At 45.6% G+C, this 13,984-nt stretch overlaps 1 protein-coding gene across 3 annotated transcripts in view; it reads right to left on the reverse strand.

The window, feature by feature from the left end:
- The window catches only part of OSBPL10 (oxysterol binding protein like 10), a 307,935-nt gene extending 306,384 nt beyond the window's left edge, over positions 1 to 1,551 (reverse strand). The window contains exon 1 of one of the 3 annotated variants that reach the window (XM_078072736.1): positions 886 to 1,551. In XM_078072736.1, the coding sequence (XP_077928862.1) occupies positions 886 to 1,166 (281 nt within the window). In that variant the 5' untranslated portion in view covers positions 1,167 to 1,551. The remainder of the gene's footprint in view (positions 1 to 885) is intronic. The other 2 variants (XM_078072739.1, XM_078072733.1) reach the window with 2 other exon arrangements.
- Positions 1,552 to 13,984: the final 12,433 nt, after the last annotated feature.

Here is a 13,984-nt window from a genome sequence, read left to right on the forward strand (position 1 = left end):
CCCTCTGGCTTGTTTTTGAAAAACAAAGTAAAAACAAACAAACAAAAAACCTGTAAATAGCAGTACCACAACCGCTCCATCCAAGTCTTCCTCACTATCCTCTCTATTGTGTCCCACATATTACCCCCAATACAAGTGTGCTGGGAGCCCCTTCCCTTGACATCCCCATCCTTCCACGTGGCCATTAACTAGGTTCCCCAACTGTGAGGGTAGAGTGAGTGAACAAAGAACTTCAAAAAGGCACCTAAAGGGGGAAAAAATAACAACACTTTAAATAGCAAACTGTCCATTTCCAAAGGGGAGAGGTTGTTTTTAAAAAAGAAAAAAACTAAACTTCTGTTGCAGAGATTGGAGGTCTCAAGCCACCAACGGGGCGGGAGGTAGCACGCGCTCCGGAAGGCGCCGAGGAGTGGTAGGTTTCTGTTGGTGGTGGTGGTGTTTTTAAACACTGAAGTTGTAAAGGAACTATACTACGGGGAGAATTGTTCTGATGGGACCAGCTGTATTAAAGCTTTTCCGTCCAGGCACAGAGCACGCCCCCTCTGCCTCCCTTCCTCAGCCATTCTTCAGGAGTGCGGGAAGCCGCGAGCAGGCAGGGCCCTGGGACCAGCGCGCTCCTCCCGCCACTCCAGTCCCTGCAGGTGCCCGTACAGAAGAAAGCCGGGGCCCTCGCCCCCCTCCCCGCCACTGCGCTGCGGTCCTGGGGTGGGGTCACGGCGCGCCCCATCCCGGGCACCGCACCTGGAGAGGCGCCGGGACGCAGGGAGGGCCCCCGGCGGAGGCAGCACCCGCTCGGCCGCTGGCCCCGTCGCGCACGCACGCACACACACACGGACAGCGGCGCGCGGGAGGGGCGCGCGGGGGCGCGGGCGGCGGGCGCGTTACCTGTTCTGCCAGCCCTGGAGGAGGTTGGTGTATTTGCTGAGCACGCCCTCGAGCGCCGGCTCCCGCCTGCGGCCGCCTCCTCCGGACGGACTAGCGGCCACCGAGCCCGGGCTGCTGCGGCTGCCCCCGCCGCCGAGGCCCGCTACCGCCGACCGGCTGGAGACCCCCCGGCCGGCCAGGGAGCAGGAGGGCGACGAGCCCGCCGAGGTGGCGCGGCTGCTGCTGCGGCTGCTGCTGTTGCTGCCCCCGCCGCCGTCTGCGCCTTGGGCCGCCCTCTCCATGGTCCGTGCGCGCCGGGAACGCGGGGGCCCGCCGCGGTGGCGGCCCCGGCGCTGGGGCTGCTGGCGCGGCGGCGGCGGCTGCTACAGCTCCCGGCGCCCGGGCCGCGCGTGGCTGCTCCAAATCCCCGGGAAATGCCTGACTCATACAGGAGGAAGAGGAGGAGGCGAAGGAGAGCTGGGAAGGAAGCCAACGGGGCTGGATGCAGCTGCGGCCGCCCCTCCTCCTGCCGCGGCCCCGGCCCCGGCCCCTCCCTCCGCACTAGTTTCCTCGGCAAGTTCGGAGAGCGGGTGGCAGGTTCGGCGAGCCCTCCTCGGGTTCCTCTTCCTCTTCTTTCGAGTCCCAGCGGCCGCTCAGGCCCGGGGGCGGGGGGCGCTGCCGGGCGCCCAGCCGCAGGGTGGGCACGCCCTGTCACCCTCGCGTTCCTTCTGCCGCCCCCTCTCGGAGCCGGAGGGGCGAAAGGGAATCTCCGCGCGCTCCTCCCCACCCCCCACCCACCTCGGGACCTGGAGGGAGGGGCGGCCCCACCCACCCGGCCCACCCGGATATGGACCCGCCCGGCCTGGCACGGGCACACGCGCACCGTCCCTCCCTCTGCCTGGCGCACCACGCCGGGGCCAGACACACATACACGGTAACCTGGAAATGAGCCTCACGGGCCGAGCAAAGTAACAGGGCGGCAACGTCGTCCAGGTTCTCCTGCATGTCGGGTAGGGGCGGGAGGGCAGGTGCTTCTCACAGGTAAGCTCGCCCGGGCATTTTCACGCTGCGGAGTTATGGTAAATGCATCGTGGACACCAGGGCCCGGACTGAAGTAGGGCAAGAGAACCCAGGTTCCTGGCAGTGCCTCCTTACATTGAGCGCTCTGGGCGCCTCACTCGCCTCACCCTAATCCCCACACTGATGGACGCGTAAATCTGGCAAGTCAAACGTAGCGAGCGGTGTTCCCATACAGCGCCAAGCCCCTGGGAACCAGGGACCCTAAAACGGGTAAGAGTGCACTAAAGGCAAAGGAAATCAACAGAGATTTACAATCATAGTGAAGTATGTATTCTCTGCTGGCTGTTAACTTCTTCAGTGCACCCCCACCCCAAGATACACTGAGCTGCTGCAACTAGGTCTCTAAATCTAAAATTGTTGCTCTTTGGTAAAAGTAGATGAGTTGCACTCTCTCCACCCCACTAATAATTTTTGTGAGTATAAATATCCAGTGCAATCTGGAAGTTTCTAAAATTATCTAGAAAAATAGCTTTGAGGAGCTCAGACACCACACACACACACAGGGTGATAGATTGATAGGTAATCCCTGCCCGAAGGATCCACAAACCCATAAAGCAGATAAATAATTCAACAGTTAAAAAAAAAAATTACTAAATGGAATAGAGTCAGCTCTCATGGGGGCAATTCCCCAAGCCCCACCCCTTTCTATAGAAGCTTCATATGCTTCCCAAAGCTTTCAAAGATGGTTTACCTCTAGAAATTTTCATGGAGAAGCTCCTGGGGCTGATTAGAAGTGGTTATGCTCTGAATAAATTACAATTCCAGTTGCCTATACAGTGTAAAAAGAGAAAAGATCCCCTGAAGAAGAGATTCCATGGTAGAAAAGACTGACTCTGAAGCCAGACCAAGCTGAGTTGGAATCTATGACCTCCATGGAGTTACCACTTTTAGCCTTCATTTTCTTACCTGCCAAATGGGACCAAATGGTACTACTGGCTGTGATGGACTATGTGAGACTGTTTATTTGTTCAAAATATTTACCGCCTCTCCTTATGGGAGTATCCTCCCTCCCTCATTGACCAGGCTTGGCCGTGGAGCTGCTTTGGCCAGTGGAATATAAACAGATGTAAAATATACCACTTCCAAGCATAAGCTTTAAGAGCCATCATATAGTTCAACCATCGTTCTCTTTTCCTTCTACCAGGCGATCAGCATGTCCCAGATAAAGGATCCCCTTCAGTCTGGGTCCTGGAGTGAGAAGATGTGTAGAATTCAGCACAGCCAAAACCAATTAGCATTGGCCATGTCACGTGAACAAAGTGTTTGTTATAAATCACAGAGATTTTATTTTTTTGAAGACTTTATTTATTTGAGAGAGAGCACAAGAGAGAGCAGAAAGCACAAGTAGGGGGTCGGGGAGAGAGGGAGCAGAGGGAGAGGGAGGAGCAGACTCCCCGCTGAGCAGGGAGCCCGATGCAGGGCTTGATCCCAGGACCCCAAGACCATGACCTGAGCCGAAGGCAGACGCTTAACTGACTGAGCCAGGTGCCCCGAGATTTTTTTTTTAAGATTTTTAAAATTTATTTTAAAGAGAGAGAGAGCATGTGCACTCGAACAAGGGGAGGGGCAGAGGGAGAGAGAGAATCTCAAGTAGACTCCCAAGTTGAGTGCGGAGCCCAAGGGACTCAATCTCACAACCCTGAGATCATGACCTGAGCTGAAATCAAGAGTCAGATGCTCAATCCAGTCGCCCAACACTGAGATTTTAGGAAGCATTTTTACCACAGCATACTTTGTCTAAGCCACCTGATATATGGACCACTATGTGAGTGTCCATGAAGTTCTTCACTGATATGAACACTGAGGAGGTGGGCACATACTGAACTATAAATATCAGTCATGATGTGCCAGAATAACACCCCTTTTTATGGGAGACTCTCAATCCTAAATTCCTGTTGAAAGGGGAGAAGTGCCATCATTTTACTTCATATCATCCAACCTCTACCACCATTACTCCATCCTACCCAGCTGATCTGTGACTGCATGAGATAGTGCAGCAAATTCTCACCTTAGACCAAAAAACTGAGACTCTTGCGATTGTCCAGTTGAAGGGAGGAGGGGCTACGCTGAAAGGAATAGTCAAGGCTAGTGTGTTAGACCGTTCGGGCTGCTATAACAAAATACCATGGCCGGGTGGCTTATTAACAACAAATTTATTTCTCACAGTTCTGGAGGCTGGAAGTCCGAGATCAGGGTGCCAGCATGGTCAGATCCCTGTGAGAAGTCTGCAGGGCCCCAGATTTATTATATCTTCACATGGAGGAAGGGGCTAGGGAACTCAGTGGGGTCTCCTTTATAAGAGCACAAGCCCATTCATGAGGGCTCCGCCTTCTGGGCTTGGGCTCCTCCCAACGGCCCCACCATCACACGGGGCCTAAGGATTTCAACGTATGAAGTTGGGAGAAACAAACATTCAGACCATAGCAGGCAGGATGGGCCAAGAGCAAATCAATTGTGTGGGATCAGAAATGGCCAAGGAGGGAAGTCGGTAGCAAGAAGTAAGTGGAGCAGACATACTGGAAGAAGAAGGTGGTAGCATGAGAGAGATGAGGCAGATGTCCTCCCCTCCCAGCAGCCCTCTTCCCTGCTCTCCTTGCATGGTTTGGGCTTCTACCCATGGAGTTTTGTATTAAAAGTCACTTCTTACAAAAAGCTTTCCTGACCCACCCTAGTGTAGCAAGATACTTGCAAAAGATACTTGCAAAATTCTCTTTGGAGAGGAAAGCCTTTATGTTAGAAAAACAATTTTGAGAACAAAAGACGGTTAAGCGTCTGACTCTTGGGTTCAGCTCAGGTCATGATCTCATGGGTCGTGAGATCAAGCCCCATGGTGTTGGACTCTGAGCTCAGCAGTCTGCTTGAAGATTCTCTCCCTCTACCCCTCCCCCAACTCGCATGCACGCTCTCCCTCTGTAAAATAAATAAATAAATCTTTTAAAAAAAAGAAGGAAAAAAAAAAAGAAACAGTTGGTCTGATGTGTTCTCCATCCCAGATAATAAAAACAATAGCTGATATTCATTGAGCACTTACTGTGTGCCAGGAAGGCACTGTTCCAAGTGTTTTTAATAAAAATAGCAACTGTGGCACCTGAGCGGCTCAGTCGGTTAAGCAGCTGACTCTGGATTTTGGTTCAGGTCATGAAGAAAGAGAAGTTAAGGAGTCGATGCCATTTACAATTGCACCAAAACCCACAAGATACCTAGGAATAAACCTAACCAAAGAAGTAAAAGATCTGTACTCTGAAAACTATAGAACACTTATGAAGGAAATTGAGGAAGGCACCAAGAAATGGAAAAACATTCCATGCTCATGGATTGGAAGAACAAATATTGTTTAAATGTCTATGCTATCTAGAGCAATGTATGCATTCAATGCAATCTCTATCAAAATACCATTAACTTTTTTCACAGAGCTGGAACAAATAATCCTAAAATTTGTATGGAACCAGAAAAGACCCCGAATAGCCAGAGGAATGTTGAAAAAGAAAAACAAAGTTGGTGGCATCACAATTCCGGACTTTAAGCTCTACTACAAAGCTGTCATCATCAAGACAGCATGGTACTGGCACAAAAACAGACACATAGATCAATGGAACAGAATAGAGAGCCCAGAAATGGACCTTCAACTCTATGGTCAACTAATCTTTGACAAAGCAGGAAAGAATGTCCAATGGAAAAAAGACAGGTCTCTTCAACAAGTGGTGTTGGGAAAATTGGACAGCCACATGCAGAAGAATGAAACTGGATCATTTCCTTACACCATGCACAAAAATAGACTCACAATGGATGAAAGACCTAAATGTGAGACAGGAATCCATCAAAATCCTTGAGGAGAACACAGGCCAGAGCAACTTCTTGCTAGACACATCTCCAAAGGCAAGGGAAACAAAGGCAAAAATGAACTATTGGGACTTCCTCAAGATAAAAAGCTTTTGCACAGCAAAGGAAACAGTCGAACAAACCAAAAGACAACCGACAGAATGGGAGAAGATATCTGCAAATGACATATCAGATAAAGGGCTAGTATCCAAAATCTATAAAGAACTTATCATACTCAACCCCCAAAGAACAAATAATCTAATCAAGAAATGAGCAGAAGTCATGAACAGACATTTCTCTAAAGAAGACATCCAGATGGCCAAAAGACACATGAAAAAGTGCTCAACATCACTTGGCGTCAGGGAAATACAAAGCAAAACCACAATGAGATACCACCTCATACCAGTCAGAATGGCTAAAATTAACAAGTCAGGAAATGACAGATGTTGGCAGGGATGCGGAGAAAGGGGAACCCTCCTACACTGTTGGTGGGAATGCAAGCTGGTGCAGCCGCTCTGGAAAACAGTATGGAGGTTCCTCAAAAAGTTGAAAATAGAGCTACTCTACAACCCAGCAATTGCTCTACTAGGGATTTACCCCAAAGATACAAACGTAGTGATCTGAAGGGGCACTCACACCCCAATGTTTATAGCAGCAATGTCCACAATAGCCAAATTACGGAAAGAGCCCAGGTGTTCATCGACAGATGAATGGATAAAGAAAATGTGGTATATATATATATATATTATATATACACACACACACACACACACACACACACACACACACAATGGAATACTACAATGGAACACTACTTTCAGGGGCACCTGGGTGGCTCAGTCTGTTAAACGTCTGCCTTCGGCTCAGGTCACGATCCCAGGGTCCTGGGATGGAGCCCCTCATTGGGCTCCCTGCTCAGCAGGGAGCCTGCTTCTCCCTCTCCCTTTGCTGCTCCCCCTGCTTGTGCTCTATCTCAAATAAATATATAAATAAAAATCTTTTTTTAAATAAAAGGAATACTACTTTCATTTCAATAAAAAATGAAACCTTGCCATTTGCAAAGACGTGGGTAGAACTAGAGGGTATTATGCTAAGTCAATCAGAGAAAGACAATTATATGATCTCACTCATGTGGAATTTAAGAAACAAAACAGGATCATAGGGGAAGAGAGGAAAAAATAAAGCAAGACGAAATCAGAGAGGGAGACAAACCATAAGAGACTCTTAATCATAGGAAACAAACTGACAGTTGCTGGAGGGGAGGGGGATTGGGGTAATTGGGTGATGGACATTAAGGAGGACACGTGATGTAATAAGCACTGGGTATTATATAAGACTGATGAATCACTGACCTCTACCTCTGAGACCAATAATACATTGTATGTTAATAATTGAATTTAAATTCAAAAAATTTAAAAAAAAGATTCTGTCTCCCCGTCCTTCTGCCCCCTCCCCCCAACTCTCACACGTGCATGCTCTCTCTCTCAAAAAATCAATCAATAAATAAATATAAAAATAAACAGATGCTTATTTTGAAAGATTCACATGCCCAAAGGTATAGTGTAGGAAGTGAAAAAGTCATTTATAACACCTTCTCAGACAAAGACCCTGTTAATAATTTATATATATCCTTCCAGACAATTTTCTATTGAAAAACATAGTTGTATATTGTCTTATTCAAAAACAAGTTCTTACTATAAAATGTATAATGATTCCTAACTTGTTTTGTTGATTGAAGTGTATAGTATGGACAGTTTCCTTTAGAGCTATATTATCATTTGTTTCTTTTGGTTTTTTTTTTTAAGATTTATTTATTTGAGAGAGAGAGAGCACGAGCGGGGGTGGGGGGCAGAGGGAGAGGGTGAGAAGCAGACTCCCTACTGAGTGTGGAGCCCAAGGGCAGGCTTGATCTCACAACCCCGAGATCATGACCTGAGCCAAAATCAGGAGTTAGACGCTTAACCGACCGAGCCACCCACACGCCCCTATATCATCATTTGTAACAGAGTATTGTGTATGTGTAAAACCCCCCCATTTTAATCATTTCACTATTGATGAACGCTAGGGTGTTTCAAACTTTTGCTATTATAAAAAATGCCACTTACATAACTTTTTCCATTAAACGATTTCCTTAGAAAAAGAGACTGGAATTGTAATGACTGGGTCAAACCGCATATATATGTTATAAATATGGCTCATATATTACAAAATTACTCCCAAAAAGTCTGAGTCAACTTTTACCGTGCCGATCCTGAGTGGGTCTTCCCACATGTTTGAGCATTGGCTGGATGGTCCAGGTTGGCCTTGGCTGGGACAACTGTGCTCTCTCTCCTCCGCAGGGTCTCTCCTGCTCCGGCAGCCTAGGCTGGGCTTGTTCTCATGGCACTGAGGCTTCCAGAGATAGGAAGCACGCAAAGCTTCTTGAAGCCTCGTCTGGAAACTGGCATAGAGTTATTTCTGCCACATTTCAGCAAATAGTGCTGTCTCTGCACCACGCAGGGAGGGGTCCATATGGCAGTGTTTTGGGTCCCTGTGGTAACTTAAAGGGGAATTTTCCCAATGTGAGGAGTCCTTGATGTCCTAAATTTCCTTGGAGCAGGAACTCATTTAAGCTCTTAAACAGAAAAATAGATAGAAGGTTAATGAAAAATAAATAATTTCTAAAAACAAGTCGACAAAAAAATAGTGCTAGAACAACTGGACATTTATATGCCAAAAACTAAAAGACCTATACCTCACACTTTATATCAAAATGGATCAAAAACTAAAACGTGAGGGGTGCCTGGCTAGCTCAGTTGCTGGAGCATGCCGCTCTTGATCTTGGGTTGTGAGTTTGAGTCCCATGTTGAGTGTAGTGGTTACTTAAAATAAAATCTTAAAAAAAAAAATCTAAAATGAAAGATGTAAAACTATTAGATTTTTGGAGGAAATGTAGGAGAAATTTTTATAAACTTGGGTTAGGAAAATGGAGCAAACAATGTTAGCTTTTGTGAAAAGAGAAGGTTGACAAGGGAGGGCCAAGGGTTCAGAGAGGGGAGTCAGGAACCACAGAGAATTATTCCCAGGCCTTGAGACACAGTCAAGGAACTTGCAACTGGACTGCAATTTTGCCCAACGGGATTTTAGAATTGCCCACTCATTCCTTCATGCCTTCTGTTGGCTCCCTTTTTGAACGGGAATATTTAGAGCAATTACCCTATGCCTGTTTCACCACTGTGTGTTGGGGGAGGGGGAGCAGATGACCTGTTTCTTCCATTTCAGGGGTCCCAACAACTACATTCAAGGAGCTGACCTTGAGGAGCCTTCTTCCTGGCCCACACTCAGATGACAAGATTCTGGACTTCTGGCTGGTACAAGGATGGAATGAGACCCTTGAGGACTGGATGAGTGTGTTTTGCGTATGAGAGGAATATAAATAATTTGTGGCCTGAGGGTGGGCTGTAGTGCTTTCAAAGATATGTCTACACCTTCTGTGATATGTCTCCCCTCAAGAGCTGGAGCTAAATTCCTCTCCCCTTGAGTATAGAATGGACTTGGTGGCCCACTTCTAATGAGCAGAATATGGCCGAACTGACGAGATATCACACCCAAGGTCAGGTTAGAAAAAGATAGTGGTTTCTGTCTTAGGTGAGCCCCCCCTCCCCTTTCTTCACACATTCTAAAGGAAACACCTACCACGACAGAGGGACACTCAGGCAACCTAGGGATAAGCCCACATAGGAGGAATTAAGACATGCCAGCCACTATGTGAGTCACCTTGGAAGGAGAATTTCTGAGGTCAGCTAATGGCCTCATGAGTGACTTTGAAAGTAGATCATCACTGGGTCAAGCTGGGGAATGACCGCAGCCCTGACAGACAGCTCCACTCCAACTCCATGACAGACCCTGCACCGGAACCACCGAGCCAAGCTGCTTCCAGATCCCTGCCTCTCCAAAACCATGAGGTAATAAATGTGTGGTGGGTTTTTTTTTTTACGATTTTTTTTTAATCTACTTGAGAGCAAGAGAGAGAAAAAGAGAGCACAAGCAGGGGGAGTGGCAGGCAGAGCGAGAAGCAGGCTCCCCGCTGAGCAGGGAGCCCGATGCCTGGACTCAATCCCAGGACCCTGGGATCATCACCTGAGCTGAAGGCAGATGCTTAACCAACTGAGCCACTTAGGCATCCCAATAAATGTGTGTTGTTTTAGGCCACTAGGTAGGGGATGATTTGTTATTCAGCACTAGAGAACTAATACGGATGGCTACCGTGAAATGGGTCATTCTGTGATTTGTATCTCTTGGTTTCTTTCCCACGACCACTGACCAGCTTTTCATATCCTGAAGATAGGGAATACAAAGCAGGGAAAATAAGAGAATTCAGGACAGCTTAAAAAATATATATCAGTGTGGTATTGGCAAAAGCATAGACACATAGAAAAACGAAACAGAGTAGAGTCTAGAAATAGTTCCATGTAAATATAGCCAATTGATTTTGACAGAAGTGCAAGGGCAATTCAGTGGAGCTTTCTCCATTTTTTTTCTTTTGCTGCTGTAAAAAATTGCCACAAACTTAGTGGCTTAAAACAACACAGATTTATTATCTTGTGGTTCGGGCAGTCAGGAGTCTGAACAGGGGTCCAAAGGGCTAAAATCAAGCTACCAGCAGGGCCATGTTTTTCTTGACAGCTCTCAGGGAGAATCAGTCCCTTACCTCTTCCAGCTTCTAGAGGCCACCTGCATTCCTTGGCTCATGGCCCCTTCCAGCAATGACATCACTCCAACCTCCTTCTGTCATTTCATCTCCTTCTCTGACTCTGACCTTCTTATGTCCCTCTTATAAGGACACTTGCAATTACATTGGGCCCACCTGGATGATGTTTTCAACAGGTGGTACTGGAACAACTAGACGCTCATATGCAAAAAAAAAAAAATATATATATATATATATATATATATATTAACCTGGACCTATACTCACACCTTATACAAAAATTAACTCAAAATGGATCATCAGTCAAAATGTGGAAGATGAAGCTCTTAAAGCTTCAGAAAAAAAAATAAGAGAAATCTTTGTGAAGTTGCATTAGGGAAATAGTTCTTAGATACTGCATCAAAAGCACAATCCATTGTTAAAAATAGAAAAATTAGACTTTGTCAAAATTTTGCTCTGCAGAGGTAATGATATAAGAGAGTACCTGAAAAGATCAGCCATAGAATGGGGAAAATATTTGTAAATCATATATCTGACAAAGGACTTGTCTCCTGAGTATGTAAAGAACTCTTGAAATGCAGAAATAAGAAAATAAACAGCCTTATTTTTTAAATGGTAAACTATTTTTTTTAAGATTTTATTTATTTATCTGACAGAGACAGCAAGAGAGGGAACACAAGCAGGGGGAGTGGGAGAGGGAGAAGCAGGCTTCCCGCTGAGCAGAGAGACTGATGCGGGGCTTGATCCCAGGACCCTGGGATCATGACCTGAGCCGAAGTCAGACGCTTAGCTACTGAGCCACCCAGGCGCCCCTAAATGGTAAACAATTTAAACAATCACTTCACCAAATTAGATGTACAGATGACAAATAAGCACCATGAAGAGATAGATGCTCACCATCATTAGTCACTACAGAAAGGCAAATCGAAACTATAATCAATACTACATACCTATTAGCATGACTACACACACACACACACACACACACACCACAGAAAAATCGACAATACCAAGTGCTGGTGAAAACTCAAAGTAACTGGAATTCTTATACATTGCTCGTGAGAATGCAGCATAGGACAGCCAATTTGGAAAACTCTTTGGCATTGTCTTTTCAAGTTAAACATACACTTACCATATTTATCTAAAGGTAATGAAAATCTGTGTTCACACAATAAACCCATATGTGAATGGTTAAAATAGCTTTATTCATAACGGCCAAAGCCTGGAAACAACCCAAATATCCCTCAACTAGGGAATGAACTAAAAACAAAATAAAACAGTGACACATTCATACAACGAACAACTACTCAGCTATAAAAGAGAGCAGACTGCTGATCCATGCAACAGCACAAGTGAATCTCAAATGCCTTCTCCTAAGTGAAAAAAGGCAGACTCAAACACACACTGTATGATTCCATTTATATGACATTCTGGAAAAGGCAAAAAACTGTGGGAAAGAGAACACATCAGTGGTTGCCAAGAGTGAAGGGTTTGACTATGAAGAAATAGCCGGAGAGAATTTTTTGGAGGAGGGTAGGGTGATGGAGCTGTTCTGTATCTTGATGGTGGTGGTGGTTACAAGGACTCCATGCACTTGCCAAAACTCATAGACCATCCACCAAAAAGAATACATTTTATTAAATGTCAAATTTTAAGCAAAAAAAAATTAAAAGAAGAAAAAGATATATGAGGTCAAATGCCCTGTGTTGCCTCATGTTAGGAAGTGGGTTCCCTATGTCAGGGAACAAAGGACAGATGGGTGGGTGGATGGATGGATGGATGGATGGATGGATGGATGGATGATGTCTGCCTACCTGCATACTTATGATCACCTGCTCAAATTTTTATGTTCTTCAGGTGATATTACTCAGACCTTTTGGGTAGGAGTGCAGGTGTCTTTTCTATACACCCCTCAGTGCACGGTACGGTGAGCATCTGAGGCTAAATGAGACACCAAATGTGAAAGCTCTTTATAAAGTGAAAGTGTACTACAAACACCAGCTATGTCACTGCTGAAGGAACAATCTACATATTCATTTGTTCTGCAGCAAAGTTGAGGCTCCTGAAAGGCCACAAACCAAATACCACAGGTTAAAAAAAAATCCATAGAGGGGCGCCTGGGTGGCTCAGTCGGTTAAGCATCTGACTCTTGATCTCAGCTCAGATCTTGATCTCAGGGTCATGAGTTCAAGCCCCGCGTTGGGCTCCATGCTGGGCATGGAGCCTACTTTTAAAAAACCCATAGAGAATCCCTGTCCAAGGATGAAGTGACATGCAGGGAGGCAATGGATGCACATACAATACAAGGTCACTACTAACATGTCTCCTTCCTGACTCACCACCTGACAAAATGCTCTCTGGAGGATTGGAGACAGAGGATGAATCCAATCTCCAATTCCCTGATTAGGAAAATGAAACCGGGAAAGAAGATGAGATTTCCCCAGGATCATGCTGTGAGTTGGCAGGGGTTTTGGGATCACCAGTCTCACAGTAGAATGTTCTTGCCTGTATTCCATTTCAATTGCTGTTTTAAGTGGTGTGCACACAATTCTTCCAATTCCCCAGCAGCCCAGCCCAAATAACCAGCATGACAGATTACTGAACCAGGCAAAATATTCCAGAGACATTTAAAAAAAAAGGAAAAAAAAAAAACAGTTTAATGTTCCTATAAAGGAAAACATCTGTCCAAAGAAAACCATTTAAATTTAACAGAGAATTGTAACTTTCTTTTTGCTACAATCTGCTGGGGAGCACTTGCTTTCTCTCTGCTCTCCTGTGAGAGACAACAATGACATGATTGCGGGTTATTTTACTTTACTTACCTCTAATGGTGAGCCAACCTGTGTTCTGATCTGATCGGAAGAATTTTGTTTTAATTTAAATTTCCAAGGAGAGAAGGGGGTTAGTGGACCTGAAGGCTTTTATCCATAGGTCTAAGAATTGGTTTTTCCCACACTTTAAAAGGAGACAAAATCGCTCTACAGAAAATCTGTAATGCGCCTTTGTACTCCTCAGTCTCAGGAAAGGGAGGGAATTCCAGAAAGAAGCTGCTGCCAAATGTTGATGTTTCTTTCCAGATTAAACCTAACATTCAAGACGATTTCTATAGGCCGGAAAAGTGCCTAAAGCAGAAGACCAAAAAGCAGTAAACAAAGAGATCCTACTTTCTCCACTCCAGAGGGCACGGACTTAAAAAACAAAACAAAAGAAATTTAAATAACTAAATAAATAAAAACTTGACCCGTATCTCTGGACAGGCAGAAAGCTCATTTTTGGGAGAACTGTATTCCAACCAGCAAAAGGGTTGTGAATCTTGGAGAACTAAGGCAAAATAAAAGGGTTTCCACCCTTCTCTTCACAGGGCTTCCCACTCCCAATGGGATAGAACACAAAAGAAAGGAAATTGCTCATGGAGATTCATCTTGATGCGGAGGTGGGTGCCTTTATTTATACATACCGTGCTCTTCTTACAGATGAATGGTTTACTTCCTGACAAGACACATTTAGGATCATCATATGCTTGAATTTACT

The sequence above is a fragment of the Halichoerus grypus genome, chromosome 1 (genome assembly GCF_964656455.1).
Source record: "Halichoerus grypus chromosome 1, mHalGry1.hap1.1, whole genome shotgun sequence".
In the NCBI taxonomy this organism is placed as follows: domain Eukaryota; kingdom Metazoa; phylum Chordata; class Mammalia; order Carnivora; family Phocidae; genus Halichoerus; species Halichoerus grypus.